General features: G+C 40.6%; 2 protein-coding genes across 2 annotated transcripts in view; both read left to right on the top strand.

The window, feature by feature from the left end:
* The window catches only part of LOC105281430 (acetylcholine receptor subunit alpha-like 1), a 116,326-nt gene that overhangs the window by 11,778 nt on the left and 86,672 nt on the right, over positions 1-17,876 (top strand). The gene's annotated exons all lie outside the window — the stretch shown is intronic.
* On the top strand, positions 4,057-5,333 carry LOC113562190 (histone-lysine N-methyltransferase SETMAR-like). The gene has a single exon (XM_026970700.1). The coding sequence runs from the start codon at positions 4,290-4,292 to the stop codon at positions 4,791-4,793; it is 504 nt and encodes a 167-aa protein (XP_026826501.1). The 5' UTR covers positions 4,057-4,289; the 3' UTR covers positions 4,794-5,333.

Raw genomic sequence — 17,876 nt, 5'->3', positions numbered from 1 at the left:
TCGTCTTGAATCACGACTAGCTGTCCGTCCTTTCTCTGTCTCTCGTCTCTCGTCTTTCTTTTTCCTTGCCGACTCCTGGAAGGAATCCGCAAATCCCTCCACACGTTCTCATTAACATGTCCCAGCGAGCAGTCTGCAAATGTGAAAGAAAGAAAAACGCGATCGTTCCCAGTGGCACAAGAATTGATTGCTCCCAGAGATAAAAAAACACGCGTAGACTTCTTTCACAGAATTTCATAATACGTGTTTTAATACGCATATACATATCTCTATTGTTCGTAATTTATGAGCAACGATTTTGTATTCGTTACTTAAACGTATATTTCAATTTTTAAGTATAATTTATATTTGTACTTCGAGTCTCCAATTGTTCCTTCTACAAAATTCTTATACAAAGTTTTAATTGCTCGCATTCACCGTGATTAATTTGGCGAGAAAGCGGAATACACGATGTAACTACGAGTACGAATACTCAGTTGATTATGACGGGATGACTGAAAATTTATCGAGCTTTTCCGTTTATTAAAACTAAAAACTCTCGCATCATACAGCTCGCTCAGAAAAGATTTTTGCGATCGTGCCCGCTGCTACCGAAACGTGCTTTATATGCGGAGCCGTGACGAAAAACAGCGAAGAAATATGAATATGGAAAAGCCTTTACATCCGTGTGGTGCAAGTTGTTGCCGGTGTCTGAAGTTTTCCGTTCACAATGCATTGAAAAACGAACACGACGAGTTAAAACAAAATGCATTTGCGACTTTTCTTGGCTTCCGTCCGTACGCACATTTTTAATGGCTGGCGCATTCGTATTTTTATTTCGAATATAGAGAAAAGCCGGGCCGACCGTGTGCTCTTCTTTTTGGCTGTATGCTAGGATTTTTGCGACGTATATTTTCGCGTGGGAACAAGTGTACTAACGTACCGGTCGCTTTTATTTTTTGGGTCTCGTTTTGTCCCGAGAAATTGTGACGGTGGAAAACGGCTGCAGCATGTTTACGACGATGTTTCACTTTCGCGGTTTGGCCGCAGTCTTGCGAGAGTGCGTAGCGCTGACCATTGTCCATTACGTAATATAGCTACATGAGTATTTCAGCGGTGTGTCAGTAAAAAGTAAGATATCCAAGAACCAAGTTGGAATTTCGCCCGACAGCTGAGATACAATTTTCTTGGGAGGAGCCGAGGAGTAGAGTTGTATCGCGGAATTTCCGCACGAAACTTAATTACGCGCCAATCCACCGTTTGCCATTTATAAGAAAGAAAAAAGTTCCCACCCGAAACTCTTCTGTAGTTGAGAAAGTTAAATAAGCCGATCATAATAATGTAAGGATAAACTGATCCCCCTTAACTTAGACCGTCCGCCTTAAAAACAAACTTCTCATGGAGGCGTCATTACGTTTCTCTCCTCTTCGTCTCCCTTTTTCCCCATAAAAAATGAATGTATTCCCGCTGTCGATTTCAAGAGGCACAGGGAGGGAGAGAAAGGAAGGAAAAGATGTTACTAAAAAAGATTAGGGATTACGTTCTCATGGTAATAAGAGACGAATTAAAGGGCGGGCTCCGGGGAATTAAGCCAAGGAAACGGCGTATCATGGCGGATGCTCCGAGAATTAGCTTCTTCCATCGGGGATGGAGTGTATCCTCGCCGCGGGGTGACATCGGTCCAGGATCCGCGGGGGCGCTGTCGGGGATGCGGCGGGTGAAGGAGAAAAAAAAGGGAGGGTCGCATACTCGCAGATTTATCAATGGAACTAAGTCCTGCCACCGGGGTGCCGTAAATACGCGACGCCGCTGTCATCCGGCCGAAGCTCCCGGTAGGCCCGTCGACCCAACGGGATCGTTCATAATTCACATCCGATTTAAACAAAGTTCTTGAACTAGTGCGATTTGCTTAATACAGCCATGTCCCCCTTTTCGGAACCAGTTCCCTGTGACGCGTTTCTCTTCCTCCCTCCTTCCCTCATTTTCTCTCACTCGCTTTCTCTCTCTCTTTCTTTCTCTCTCATGCCTCTCTTTCCGTTCGCGCCCTCGAGTTGCACATCCCCAGAGCTAATTCCGGGACACGAAGCGACGCGCCCCACGGGGAAACTTTTTAATTCCATCGGTCATATCCCGCGGGCGCGTTGCGGGTTGCAGGTGACCGCATGAGCGACGCTTTATATGACACTTCTTATATGCCTCTTCGGACGAGGAAACGCGGTCGCGGATAAGAGCGTTCCAGCGCGTTCCGGATTAAGGAGGAAATTAAGGACGGCGACATTCGTAGAGCGTATTATCATACGGATGGATCTCCGAATCTGTCTCTCGAGAATTTCGCTCGAATGCTGCGTAAAGAACAATGCTAGTTTAGGGCCAAAATTTGCCTGTAAGGGAAACGTACGAAATTGGTCAATCTGTATGTTTATGGATCTGCTGAACTCAAATATGAAAGTTAAAATTCTCCAAACCTCGGGGAAAGTTGTAAAAAAATAGGTTTTTGACAGAAAAACTTCGTCTTGCACCAAATAATTTCTAATGAATATATAATATTGGGTCGTCCGGAAAGTTCGTGCCGTTTTTGAAGGAAAATTCAAAGGCAACATTTTTTTATGTCGATAAATATTTATTGACTTATGTATGCACCGTTTTGTTTCACAACCTTTGTCCATCTTTCACGCAACTGGAAGATTCCATTCTCCCAGAACTTCTTAGGTTTCTCGACGAAAAACTCCTCAAGGTGGTTTTTTATGTCGATCAAAGAGTTGAAGTTCTTGCCGCTAAGAGAATTTTGCAAAGACCTAAATAAGTGAAAGTCTGAAGGTGCAATGTCTGGTGAATACGGTGGGTGAGGTAGCACATCCCAGCCAAACTCCAACAATTTTTGTCGGGTAGTCAAAGAAACATGAGGTCTGGCATTGTCCTGATGGAACACGACGCCCTTCCTATTGGCTAATTCTGGACGTTTTTCCTGAATCGCTGTCTTTAATTCGTCCAGTTGCGAGCAGTACTTATCTGCATTTATCGTTTGGTTGTGTGGTAGGAGCTCATAATATAGGATTCCTTTCCAATCCCACCAGACACAGAGCATGACTTTTTTTGGATGAAGGCCGGCTTTCGGAGTGGTTAATGCTGGTACATTTCGCTTACCCCAGGATCTTTTTCGTTCTACATTGTTGTAAATGATCCATTTTTCGTCACCCGTCACTAATTGCTTCAAAAATGGTACGTTTTCGTTGCGCTTGTACAGCGAGTCGCAGATGGAAATGCGATCCATTACATTTTTTTCGGCCAAATTATGCGGAACCCATACATCATAGCGACTTACGTGACCAAGCTTCACTACATGATCCTGGACAGTGGTTTTCGATATTTTCAGTATCTCTGCTAATTCACGTGTCGTGTAGCGCGGGTTATTCTCGATCAGTGTCTTGATTTGGTCATCATCAGTAGTAGAGGGTCTGCCCGAGCGTTCTTGGTCTTTAAGGTTAAAACCACCAGCTCTAAACTTAGCGAACCACTTACGTACGGTTCTTTCAGCTAAAGCACCTTCTCCGTAAACAGAACATATCGAATTTGTTGCTTGTGAGGCATTTTTGCCTTTCCGGTAATAGAAAAGCATCAAGTGTCTAAAATGTTCTTTGTTTTCTTCCATCTTCAAAAGAGTACAAAACTGACACGAATCAATTTATCTGAAACAACTTTTTTCCTAAAGATGCGTTGAAATGTCACCTTTAAGCATATGTATATAAATCGTAGGTTTTCAATAACATTGATATATTCAGACATGTTCCAACGCCATCTATTAAAAATCGGCACGAACTTTCCGGACGACCCAATAATTATGAACAATATAATTGATTTTATATTGTTTTTTAATAATATTTTGAAGAGAGAGAAAGGGAAGGAAAGGCATTGCGACCGCTCATTTTCACCGAAATTCCACATTTTTATGGTTCTATGGTTTGCAAGTTTCTTACTCTTTTCATTATTCTCTAACATTTCGTATACACATTTTCTTTTCTTATTGTAAAGATATAATAGGGCGGTAATACACACACACACACACACACACACACACACACACACACACACACACACACACACAATATATATGAATATGAACATAAGTATTGGGTTGAGTAAAAAGTAATTTCGTATTTTGGGTAGATGTCATTAAGAAACAATATTGGCAGCAACTTCACTCAAGATGTGACATTACCATTATTTTTCTGAAAGGTTATGTTTTCCTGTGTGTATAAAGTTATCATTCATCAAAATCGATTCAGTAGTTTGTATTTAGTGGCATTGTAAACATGGAGCAAAACAAGCAGTATTTTCGGTATTTGATGCTTTTTTATTTTCACAAAGGGAAAAACGCAACGCAAACTAAAGAAAAGATATGTGCTGTGTATGGGGAGGATGTCGTAAGCGAACGTGTGTGCCAAAACCGGTTTGCGGAATTTCGTGCTAGTGATACGACATGTGAAGATGGAAAGCGCTCAGGTAGGCCATTGGTTGCAGATGATGATCAAATCAAGACGGTGATTGAAAATAATCCACATTATACGACACGAGATATCGCACAAATTGTCAACGTATCTCAGAAGACCGTTGTGAACCGCTTGCACACACTTGGCTACGTGTCTCGGTACGATATTTGGGTACCTCATAATTTGACTGAAAAAAATTTAATGGACCGCATCTCCATCTGCGATTCATTGCTCAAACGCAACGAAAACAATCCATTTTTAAAACAAATAGTAACGGGCGATGAAAAGTGGATTGTATACAAGAATGTTGAGCGCAAAAGATCGTGAGGGAAGCAAGATGAACCGCCGCAAACCACACCAAAGCAAAACATACACACAAAAAGTCATATTGTGTATTTGGTGGGATTGGAAAGGAATCATATATTATGAACTGCTTCCACAAAATCAAACAATTGATTCGAAGTACTGTTCCCAACTGCACCAGTTGAAGGCAGCAATCGACGAGAAGCGACTAGAATTGAGCAATCGTTATGGTGTCATCTTCCATCAAGACAACATTAGACCGCACGTATCTTTGGCAACCCGTTAAAAATTACTGCAGCTTGGGTGGGACGTCTTGCCTCATCCGCCATATTCATCTGACCTGGCACCATCAGATTTCCACTTTTCAGATCGTTACAGAATTCGCTTAATGGAAAAAATTTCACTTCTTTGGAAGCTTGCAAACAACACCTTGAGGAATTTTTCACTCAGAACACTGGGAAGTTTTGAGAGGATGGAATTCTTAAATTACCTGAAAGATGGCGAAATGTTATTGAAAAAAATGGTGCATACATTGTTTAATAAAGTTATTTTTTAATATCAAAATTTTGTCTTTGACTTTGACCAAAAAATACGAAATTAGTTTTTACTCAACCCAATATATTTAACAAAATCTAATATTACATGTGGAATAAGGATACAATGACATATGCAGTCTTAGGGTACGTTTATGTTGGAGCAGAGATAAACAATAAGAGCGGTGATACTAGCATAGTACCGCGTTGCGTATCGCAACGTGTCTACTCAGTCACTAGTTGCAAAAATTAGAGCTAAGAACGACATTCCAGTCAGTCCGCGAAGCTATCGCACGACGTCTGTTACTCTGTATTGCGTTCATCGCTCCTTACGTATCTTCGTATACTTTCCTTAAATCATATTAGTTCTATTTTTTATTTGCATATTACTTTTAAGGTTTATTTCATTTTCCCTGTTATTCTTGAACTAAGTTCGAATTAACTGTCATTATGGTTAATAAATGTGTCAATATGCGGTACTATGCTAGTATCACCGCTCTTATTGTTTATCTCTGCTCCAACATAAACGTACCCTAAGACTGCATATGTCATTGTATCCTTATTCCGCATGTAATATTAAACTTTGTTAAATATACTTATATTCATATTCATATATATTGTATATATATATATATATATATATTTTTTACCGCCCTATTATATCTTTACAATAAGAAAAGAAAATGTGTATACGAAATGTTAGAGAATAATGAAAAGAGTAAGAAACTTGCAAACCATAGAACCATAAAAATGTGGAATTTCGGTGAAAATGAGCGGTCGCAATGCCTTTCCTTCCCTTTCTCTCTTTCTCTCTCTTCAAAATATTATTAAAAAACAATATAAAATCAATTATATTGTTCATAATTATTATATATTCATTAGAAATTATTTGGTGCAAGACGAAGTTTTTCTGTCAAAAACCTATTTTTTTACAACTTTCCCCAGGGTTTGGAGAATTTTAACTTTCATATTGAGTTCAGCAGATCCATAAACATACAGATTGACCAATTTCGTACGTTTCCCTTACAGGCAAATTTTGGCCCTAAACTAGCATTGTTCTTTCTGCATCTCCGTATCGTAGAGAAAAACGTGCAAGGTAACGATGCGACACCGCGTATACCGCGATCAATTATCAGTACGCTTATCGACTTTCCTCCGAAAACCAGTCATCAACTCCGTGAAATTTCACTCGACTGAAAAATCCCTTTCGCGCGGTCTCACCTTCCCTCGTCGGATAATTTTAATTCCCGAGCATGCCAGCGCGCTTGTACCGAGTCCACCCTCGCAAGGAATATTAACGGTTCACCGACAAGGAGCGGAATATTTGTAAAACTATGCGTAGCCGTGGGGTACTCCACGGCGACATGCCAGCGCGAGGATGGAAGTATGAGGAGCTCGCAGGGAAAATACCCCGGGGAAGAGAGCATCCGAGGTGAACTAAAAGCGCTTTAAACTATACGTATATACCCGCCAAGTCGATGGCATGGGGTTGCCGCAACGGCGCCTCCATATCTACGATACTTCCGTTGCGCGTTACGCGATAATTGAACGTCGCGAATATTTTTGAATAACCCACGTTCATCCCTTCCGTCTCACTCTTTCTCGAAGGTAGCCTTTATGAACAATTGCTACTTAAGAAGGTCTCAGACGAGCGCAAACGTCGATACTACTCGTGAAAGCCTCTTAACGGCGCGACGCATCGATTATTAGGGAATCAGGCGAAGCGTAGCCTCGAGGCTTCTCGCTTTAGGAGCTTCTGAAATCTGATTAACGTTTGATTAAACGAGACGGCCTTGCGTAACAATTATAAATACGATACGTAAATACGATACGCATCTGAACCTCTCTCGCCCCAATTTGCCTTCGGATTTATAATATTTCATTGGATTCTACAAATATTATAAGTTTTCGTAGATGAAATAGCTTAAGTGTAATTTTTGTTTCTTTTTGTTTCTGTGAGACGTAAAAATATTTAACCATGTCGGTGATGATATATTTAAAAAAGAATTGAATAAGTGCGATCAGAAAAGTTACATAATTTAAAGCAAGAAACTAGGGTACAGTTATTACACGTGTGTAGTATAATCCATTATAACGTCGTCAGTATGCGAGTCGTTTGTCCGATAACACGAGTTAGAACTGTGCACGTTATCAGCGAGCCATGTGCGAGCTGCCGATTTACTTTCCGCTGTACTGGAACTTGCAGCTACTATTTTGCAGTTACGAAAGTTAGAGATCGAGAGGAAAGTACGAGGCGCCTAGCTGCTTCTGGTGTGTAAGTAAATTTGGTCATATGAGCATGTGCCGTGGATGGCGGGCGACCCTGTCACTTCCACGAGAGTTTCTATGGAGCTCGGAGCCCACTGGGACTATCCATAATTTAACACCGATGCGAAGTTCCGTGCTCTCGTATATGTTCGACGCAGCAGCTTCGCTCTTTAAACCCCTTGACACGCTTCTTCGACCGATTCGAAGCATCATTTGTTTTCCGAGTATTGGAGTATTGTAGTAGGCCCTGTTGAAAATAATCCGACTGACGGAACAACAATTTTCCTATTTTCTCTATATTTTCGTCCTTCATGCATAAAAGCGAGTCATGATATCGAGAAAATTAATCTGCACCAATGTTTGCCTTTTCTTTCGCGTCAAGACAAACATAGTAAATATAATAATTTATTCATCAGCGTTAGGTAAAAGAACATTTATGTGATTATAGAAGAATAAAGAACCTGATTTTTAAAAATGTTACTTCTTTATTTATTAGCATCTCAGACTGTGTGATTTCTTACTTGATATACGATTTGACGCACGATTAAGTTAGATATAAGGCAATAATTAACACGGCGGTTTCTCGGTTAACCGGAGTTTACACGTTGCAGCATTTGCCTCTCTTTGCTCTAATCGCGGAGGAAATCGATAGATTCGAGAAGGACTTCGGAAGCACTCGGTTTCTTCAGCCATTCATCGCTTCCAGCCACGGGTCGCTCGTGTTTGCACGACAGTCGGTTCGTTCCTTGTATCCCGACCAACTCGATGGGTTAGTGAGTCTTTCTCGTGCGCAATCTAAGTTGCAATTACGATCTCTTTGCTGATCCAGCCCGCTTTCAAAGCATCCCCTTTGTCCTCGGAAAGGTTCGCCCTGTTTCTCCTAAGGTGACTAAATTAATCCTGTAAACTCCCTTCCGGCCCTGAATTAAGCACATCTGATGTTTAAGTAATCTGACTCGTGTGAAACTTGAAATGAATATTCATATCTAATTTCCTCAATGTCGAAGAAGTCACATGCATTACATGCTTTAAGAGGAGAACAGAGAAGAGGAGAGAGAAATAGAGAGAAGAACGGTCAAAAGTGGAACAACAGCATGAAAGATTGCGCTCTCGATTACATGCAAGAGGACGATGAAGATGATTAAACATTTAGTTCGAAATAAATGGAATTCGCTCGCTCGCTAATCACGATTGACGGATCAGATGCGTATGTTTAAAACATCGCATGCAAAGGACACGGGAAAGCGTCATTCCGTGTCTAATGACCGAAGTCTATGACTCGCGCCGTTGAATAATCAAAGTCTCTCGCGTCTGTAGACGAAGACGTTCGTGGCTTTAATCGCCGGCGGAATCGATAGTCACGTCTTCGAATAGGCAGAAGCACACCGCTCGTCCATTACGCGCCAGCATGAGGACGTTTACGAGGCGGCGTGGCCGAGATATCCGGATCTTACTCGTGCACAATCGGAGTTCTAATTACGAGCTTCTTGTCGGCCGAGTTACGTAGCCATCGAAACGTGTCCTTCGTCCTCGCGAAGATTCATCTCGCTGCCGACCTTTCCATACTCATCCGACTTACCTTTCAATCGCTGCCTAGTTGACGTTCGAGATTAACCCAGTTACGCATCTCATCCCCGAAATTCGCTCTTCATGATTCGAGGGATCGTGTTTGCGAACCGGCCGAGCGAGGATTTTATTTTTCTAACGGCGACATCGTCGCACGTTATTGCATTGCGCCGTTTTTCGCTTCGAGCGATTTTATCGAGCATCTTACCGCTTGATAATACGGAGATAACGCGGCTCACGATCGCTTGAATATCGTATGTTCAATGGGTATCAATGCCGTGCTTGGACGTTCTTCTGGATTGAGCGTATTCAATCGATGGCACGTTGAGCTAGCTCTGTCAGGCGAACGTGCATGGTTTTCGAAAGAATGTTTCTCGTCTTCCTGTTTTCTGTTTTACTTCCATTGTCTCTTCAGTTACCTCGGAAAAATGGCCTTAAAAATGGGGCGAGAAAGAGCGTTGCTCTATTTGCTATACATCAGGATCTTTATATCAAATTATGATATCTGCAGATATCTTATATCAACAGGCGAACGTTCTTGAAATTGTTTGTGCCTCTCTTTATTAGATTGTTCCAGTATGGCGTTTCGAAAAGATTTAGTGTCCAGTATGTTCGAATAACGGAACAATTTATATTTGAATTCAGAATGCAATTATAACATAGCAACGCTGGATATGAAATTAAATTAAATATCGATTTGAAATGTTAATGCAAAAAGGATATTTTGCGATTAAACATGATCAAAATAGGATGATAATTGTTAAATATTGGGTGATATGTAATATAAATATCCGTTTCAAGTTACAAACTCTGTAATCTATTTAATACACGAATTCTGTCTATTTCGCTAAACGCCATTTTAATATGGCACATCACAGTGATCGCTCCATATGTCTCCATATGTCGTATATTTCAATATCGATTTAATTTGCGCCGTTCTGTGGCAATAAAATTGTAATAGCCCATAGCGGAGAAATGATCGAGAGCGATAGTGACATGCGATCTTGCTTTAGTTGATCAACTTTCATATTTACGTACGCTGAAATGTTTGTAACTGCTGTCGAGTCTAAGGAAAAAATCCACGAGAAGCGAAAAAATTTAATGCGAGCATAATTTATAGGTACAGCGTAATCCATAATCATGTCGGTGTTATTACAGTTCTTTGTATATGCATTCGTACCCACAGATCACGAAAGATTTATGTCAGAAACAAATGAACGTTGTAACAAAAAGAATTTATGCATTGAGGCATTATTTCGGTGTTGCACGTTTCACAAGCTTGTGCTATTTAATAAGCAGAATAATGTCGACATAAGAATATTTCATATGCAATATCGTAGATATGGTAGATTTGTGCTATGACGCGTTTATCAGAATAGCCGCCTAAATTAAAATTAAAATTTAACTTTTTATTAGACTTTAAATTTGGTTAAATTTAAGAGAGAAAGAGAGAGAGAGTTTATATCTTTCTACGACATAATCGCGAACATAATTATTGCGTTTTGCTATTTGTCGAAAATTAAAAATTACGTTCTTGTGTAAAGAATAAATGTGCTGTAAAATATATCAATACGATATTGTTAATGTTTCGGAAATTGTCTGAAAAATACACAATAATATTTTCCGATACTTTGCAAATAATAATTTGAGGATATTGGACCGACAATAAAATTATAATTTCTTGGACAATGGATTATACATCCGGCGGTGAATTTAATGGAAACCTTCACATTGTCTACATTGTCGGTCTGTAATGCACGTGCTCTTTGTCTGTAACGTTCAATTACGGGAGTTAATGATTCCGATGTCGTCAAAAGAGAAGAGAAACGAGAATTTCAAACGGGAAAGAAAGAAAGAAAGAAATAATAACGAGTTCTCGCGAGAGCACGGCTCTCCCCAGCTTAGTGAAAATCTGTTTTGGAGAACGGTAGATTGTAAAGAAATGTACTGAGCGCAGAATGGAAGATGAAAGAAAGGAACTTGGAAACGTGCGACAAAAGGAACTATAGGAATGTAGCGCAGAGCGACCGATCGCTTATTATTTTTTGAAACGATAAAGGCAAGTGGTATTACTGGCTGAGGGTGTCTTACCATGAAATAATTAAAGCTGTAGCAGTTGAAGATAAAGTGGTTTAGAATATCGATACTATTATTTCGTTTTAATCGTGCGACGGTAATTTTTTGCCAGCGAAATGGCACGCGTTGAAGTGTGCAGAGATCGATTTCTGTGGAAGAAACTATTTCCTCGGTAATATTCTGCAAGGGAAAGAACTATCTACCTGTAAGAGACACGGTGATTGAAGAATGCAGAAAACCTTAGACGACAAGAAAATGGGGGATGAGGAAATTAAAGGTTCTGAAATGCCTCTCTCAAGGTTCATGGATGGGGCAGGAAATGAGGGGCTCTCACTGTGAGCGAATACTCGGAGGAAAAATCTTTTAGAGAGGGATTTCGAGATATGGATTATGCTCCAGAATCTCGGTTTATATTGTGAGTAGTGAAAAAAATGCATGCATTAATAATCACAGGCGTCGTAGTCTGCGTTCGATTAATACAATTCCCTCTATATGTAACCATCGTGTCGCATATAAAAGAAAAGTTCCGATAACACTACGAAATACTCGGTTTTATTTCTATCGTGTATTAATATATTATTAATCTGTGAGAAAATATTATATATATAGAATATTAAAAATAATTTTATTCTTTCCTATTCTCGATTGAAACAATCGTTCTGTTCATGCAAATTTCTCCGATAATCCGATGTTACCTTTGTCCACGTAGGTATACGTGGACCACAAAGCAGAGGCTGTTAATCTCGTCTAGGATGCTTGTGTAGGAACGACCTATTAGCCGAGTGATCTGATTTCTCCCTAATAGACTACTTATCTCGACTAACGCCAGCCCGAAGGGTTTAATCCAACATAGTTGCTATTAACTCGTTATCTGACTACTATATCATTTAATTTATTTTCTCTTTCTTAACGATTAAAATAATATAAAAGGAAAATACATATATAAATGGAATTTCAAAACGGATTTATTGCATACGACACATGTAGTACACGTTTCAATAAGCAAAAGGATTTTAATAATAAAAATATGTATTAATAAAAAATATCGTTGGTGCATTTATTAGATTCTCTACAATAATGAACTAATAAATTTAATAATCCGATATTAATTTGGCAATTAATCGGAAGAAGGACAATTAGAGGTTTCTAACTATTATTCGCGCGATTCGATCTAGTTATACCTGAATTTAGCGTACTTCCGCAATTTCGACGACCTTTTTGTGTTACGTGCAAACGGACGACACATGTGCGCGTGCGGTTGCACGTGCGAACAAAATACATATCATTTAGGAATGATATTACGCGTTTTGTATACACTGCAATAAATAGATTATGGAAGTTCGCATTGGCAGGATGGCGAAACAGTCTGGTCGTTGTGTTACACAAATCCCTGTTCGATGCGATACCAATCCTGCTGGATTTGTCGCGAAATTTCTGTAGGATTTTCATGCTGATACAGCTGCGTACTCTTGTGTCTCACAAAGTTTGCAGAGCTATTTCCCGATGAATTTTGGCTCATCTCATGCATGTAAGAAGACGTAGCATTGATTTCAATGTTTCTCTTTTTATTGTTTCGTCTAATTCATACATTTAAGATTTATACATCTATATATTGCGTTTAATAATTACGTAAAATTACTTGAAATCGATTGCAACGTTAATTCGTAATAATTTCTATCTATATTTCGATAACGTTACCTTGTAGTAGTACAACACGTGATTTCGGAATTTGCACGAATGCAGCATTACGATTTTGTAATTTCAAACTTTGTAATAATGTAGTTCAATCTTGTTGTGAAGTTGAAAGCATCTAATTGTACAATCTGTAATATAATATATTCGGACGCTTGCTTTCATTCCTTCTATTCGAGAAATGCGTGTCAGTGGGTCACTCGTCGGCATCGACACGGCTCGCGCTCGCGTTTCGCACGCAGCTCTTTTACGACGGTACGACTCAAAGGCGGTATTCTGTGTGCGTTCGTACAAGGTGGTGAAGAAAAGAGAGACGCGGGCGGATGAAAAAGGTAGATGAGACTTTATACACGGCCGCGCTAGGGCTTGGACAATGGCCTGGAATCCACGATAAGGGTAGACAGGCCCTCACAAAGCCAACAGCAGTCCTACAGTGTCTTCTCGGCATCCCTCTCTCTCATGAACGCGAGGGTGGCAATGCTGAGAAAGATGTCCGAAGAAAAGCGCGAGTAGAATAACGAATTCTTGAATCTTTTAAGCTGGATCGCAAAATATTATATTATCCATGGCTTGCGCGTCTACCGGAAGCGGAAGGATGTTCCTTGTAACGACGTCCGATGCGCAGACAAGACATAAAATTCTATGAAAATGAGATGAGATGAGATGTAGACCATGTTATTTCCGAGCTATATTTGAAGTAATATTAGCATACTTATATTGTGGTGTATATAATTTTTCATGTTTCCGTTAACATCCCGTTGACTCCTGATTCGACGAGTGACAAACGTCTTATCAAAACATCTCGTCTCTTTTATAATAGCGCTATAACATGCTTTATAATTAAAATGTTTTATAATAACGCTATTATCATAAAGGCGATGCAAATCGGATAGGTCTTTGATTAAAGGTTCGACAAAACCACCGTTGACACACCATAAGAATTTTATCGATTGCCAGCGACCTCCCGCGCGTCTGACGTTTCGCGTAGCATATAATATACAGAGTGGCGCCAGAGCTCCATTTTCCCCGCCGACAATGGCTGAATATTCTTTACGGTATTTTTCCATTTTCTATTAAGAAGAGTGCGAGTAGGGTTTACCGAGACAGTGAACGCGGTTTCGTGAATCTACAAGTCACATAGGACTCTAACGTTAACCACCGGTGATATATTTCAGTAGCGCGCAAAAGCAGTTTCATACGTGCCAATTTGTAACGCAAAAGTCAATTCCTTGCACGTCGATTTCTCGATTATTTTATGACAACTTGCAAAACATTTTTCTGAAAAAGAAATTGTTTGGTCTTATGTCCGTTTCTCGCAAGGCAGCCATGTACAATCGTAAATAACAACGCGGTATTTCGATATTCCTGCCGCGAATATTCTAATGCATGGTCGCATCCACCTTGACGGACACGCGGATCGATCGCGTTTCCAATATCGCAGTGTACGATATCTCAGCAAAGGAGCATGCACATCTGATGGAAACGGCCCCTTGTGACACGTCCGTTGTCAGGGACTTGACTTTTCGTCCCAATTCCACGTTAATCGATTTCCGTAGTAGCGTAGCCGAGCATCGTAGAAATATATGTACGCGCACGCACATGTGTTTACGCAGCCGGCTCGCACCCATGCAACCCTCGTTCCCCATGCTCGTCCCCCTCGCTTCACGCCGGCTTTTTTATTCCGAACGCTCCCACGACTCTGCTCGAATCAAACCGCACCGCAACTGCGGCTCACGATCGGATTTTGGGTTTTTTTTCTCTGCGGTGGAAACTAAGGGGTGGAGCAGGGGTGAACTGCCGATGATAAAGCGCAACGGCAGCACTTTTCTTTTCTGTGAAACGACACCTGCACGCGTCGACATTTCGCGGAATCGACTAATAGTGCACGTATATTTTCGTGTCGTCTCTTCAAAATCGATTTTAGCGGAAAACATACTAAAATTTTACTCAGTTCTAGCTACCAAAATATTTAATATTGCAATTTATAGGATTTGATCGATAACATGTCATTTTTTCCATCTTTTTATTTAGCTGTCTGTCATCTGAATAGGAAACAGATCAGTAAGCGTATAATCTGTACGTATGTTCAGACTATACTTCTCTGGTACCTTAGATCAGACTCGGCCCGCATTTTGCGAGACCCGTACGTGCATAATTGAGCGCAAGACTCGTTAGTGGGATTCATGTAATTTCGCAATTAGCAGGACGAATTAACATTGGCATGCAACATCTTTGACAGTACCTACGATGCGTATGTGTGACGCGTATGAATTTCATTGACACACTTGTCTGACTGAAATCTCTTTGAATACAGGTTTATCTGGAATTTGGACATAGGTATCCGTGACAGTCGCAATGCTATTAATTTAATGCTATTAACTACAATGAGATACCGCATCAGTTGCATTTTATTAAATCAAAAAACAGACACATATTACACGTCTACGAATTTCACGCATACCAATCTGAATTAATTAATTTGTCACATGAAATATTAGATGTCAGAAGTCTACATCTACGTTGAAATGTAATACATCATACTGAAACATAATTTTCCGTTTAAAGCAGAGACATGAATATTCAACGTCTATATATATACATACAAGAGAATATAATATTTTTTTGCTGAAATGGATGGCAAGAAGGCAGAAAAATATTATATATATGATGGCATATATGTAATAAATAATTAAAGTTTCAGAAAAAATCTTGTTTATCATATAGGTATAAAAGACAGCATTTTGCTTAGTTTTGTTTTACTTTTGTTAACTAGGTTACTTATAAATTCTGTTATATATAGAATGTAATGAATCGAACATGCAATAAATATAAAAGTCTACCCTGTGAAGCAACTCTCGGAAATTTCCATTGAATTATTGAGCTGTCAAGGAATCAGGGAGAGACATGACCATGAAACAACAACATATCATCCCGTTACTGGTGACACGATGCAAATTAAGAAGGTGGTACTTGAACTGACAGCACTTGACCCTCGTTATATCTGATAGGAATAGGTTGTCGTTAATCCTTGATCTTATTCAAACGCCGTCACGTGGAAAGGTTGTCTGGGCGATCATACTAAAAATAGCATAGTACAATGTTTAATGTACTCCTCTCGCTTTTAACATTGCAGTCATGTGAAACAAACAACTTTGTAAATCAAAATATAGTCTAACGAGAAAAGTTCGGGTTATCATTTCCAAATATCGTTAACAAAATGCTGCTTTATCACAAAATTCTAATTATCGCGCAATGAATAATCTTTTATTCTCTTTTTTAAAACCTCGACATATAACTATATTTATATTTCATATAAAAATAATACAATTTTTACATGAAAAATGGCACAGTAATATAAAGACGGGTATCGACACATGCTTCTCCAAAATCTGTTCTGTTCTTAGAAGCGAAATGGTTGTTAAGGTAAAAATACTTATCAGCACGGTACCTCAATCTTTTCTCAACAGCGACGAGAGAAATGTTTCGAAGGACGTAGGTATGTCTATAGTACGTGAAAGCTGCAGATTAAAGTGGAATAAAGTATTAAGCCGGAGGTAGATATTGCGCGTTGCTGCTTGCCGTTGTGCTGTCGGACCAACCATGCCTTGTCGGACGAAGAGCGCGCGCGCTCTTAGGCAAATAAGGACACGAAATTGAAACCCCCGAGCACCTCGAGCGTCATTATTGAGTCTCGAAACAACCTGGTAACACGACGTGTCAACCGGCTGCGAGGCTGTTCAATGCTACCGTTAATTGTAACCAAAGTTTGTAGTCCGAATACGGCTCCCGTACTCGGGCGCAAATGCACGCGCGGTATCAGCGTCACACGTGGAATTGTGCTGTGACGAACAGTGCCCGTCTGGCGATAAAACAAGTTAGGAAAGCAAGCTAACGCGTTATTCGACATTCGAAATTTAACAAACATGTTGTACTCGCGATTCTATTTTCCGAGTTTTCTGTCACCTCGCTCGAATGATTACGCTGGTTCCTTCATCCGCGAGAATAACGTCCGGTCTGCCAAATCGAGAGGTGTCGTGGATACGACGCGTCTGGAATCCGAATCGTCTAAATTCATCCAAAAGTACCATTAATTCACGAGGACGTATCTCCGGGATCCTTGTCTAATGCGTCCAGCGTGATTCCGGCGTCGTGCTAACGAGAATCATCAGCCACGACATTGTCATGCATAAACACGATTCTGATTCCGACGTGTCCCGCCGTCGTCGAAAATTCGCCGTCCCTTTGCTGCTTCGCTCCCCTTTTGCTGGTCCCTTACACACGTTCTCGTTAGGTGTGTCAATACACGGACTGGACGGCTAACATCGTCGTCGTGAGAGTCACTCATTCGTCGCGATGTGCAACTTGCAACTCACACTCGAATATACTTTTCCGCCGTCCATTTATTTCTCCCTTTCTTCTCTCGTCGGTTCTCGTTCCTCCTGCCTTCCTGCCTGCTCTCTCTCTCTTTTCTCTCTCCGTGTCACCCCGTGTCGCTTTCTCTCCCGCTTCCTTCTCTCTTTCCTTCTCGCGCGAGTTTTTCCTTTTAGCACGTTTCCTGTTCGACGCTCAGCTCCATGTGCCGCTCCTCTTATTCTCCTATCCCGCATAGCGCTGCTTTGCATAATTTCCATCGCTGCAGGTAGACCGGAGGTACATATACCCTACCGCATGCTCGTAGGTCCCTCATATACATATTGGATGTATGCGTGCTTACACGTGGGCGCATTAATGTGGAGCGTGAGAGGAAAGTGAGTCACGGTGGTCGCGAAGGGAGAAGCGGGATCGAGGCGAGAGAGTGTGTATTGTCGATTTTTACTTACTTCGTTACACCGCTTTACGCGCACATACGTGAGATATGTACTCCCATTGTGGATACCTACCGGCTCCGTATCGTGAAATTTATAGATCGATAAAAGTGGAACAGCTCGACGATAAGTCCGCCGCGCGAGCGGGAAAGAAAGGATCTTTCCCG

This window comes from Ooceraea biroi, chromosome 6, assembly GCF_003672135.1.
Source record: "Ooceraea biroi isolate clonal line C1 chromosome 6, Obir_v5.4, whole genome shotgun sequence".
Lineage (NCBI taxonomy): Eukaryota > Metazoa > Arthropoda > Insecta > Hymenoptera > Formicidae > Ooceraea > Ooceraea biroi.
This window is presented reverse-complemented; position numbering and strand designations above follow the sequence as displayed.

Excerpts from the sequence above, each read along its gene's own strand:
- LOC113562190 (XM_026970700.1), top strand. The coding sequence starts at position 4,290 with ATGGAGCAAAACAAGCAGTATTTTCGGTATTTGATGCTTTTTTATTTT.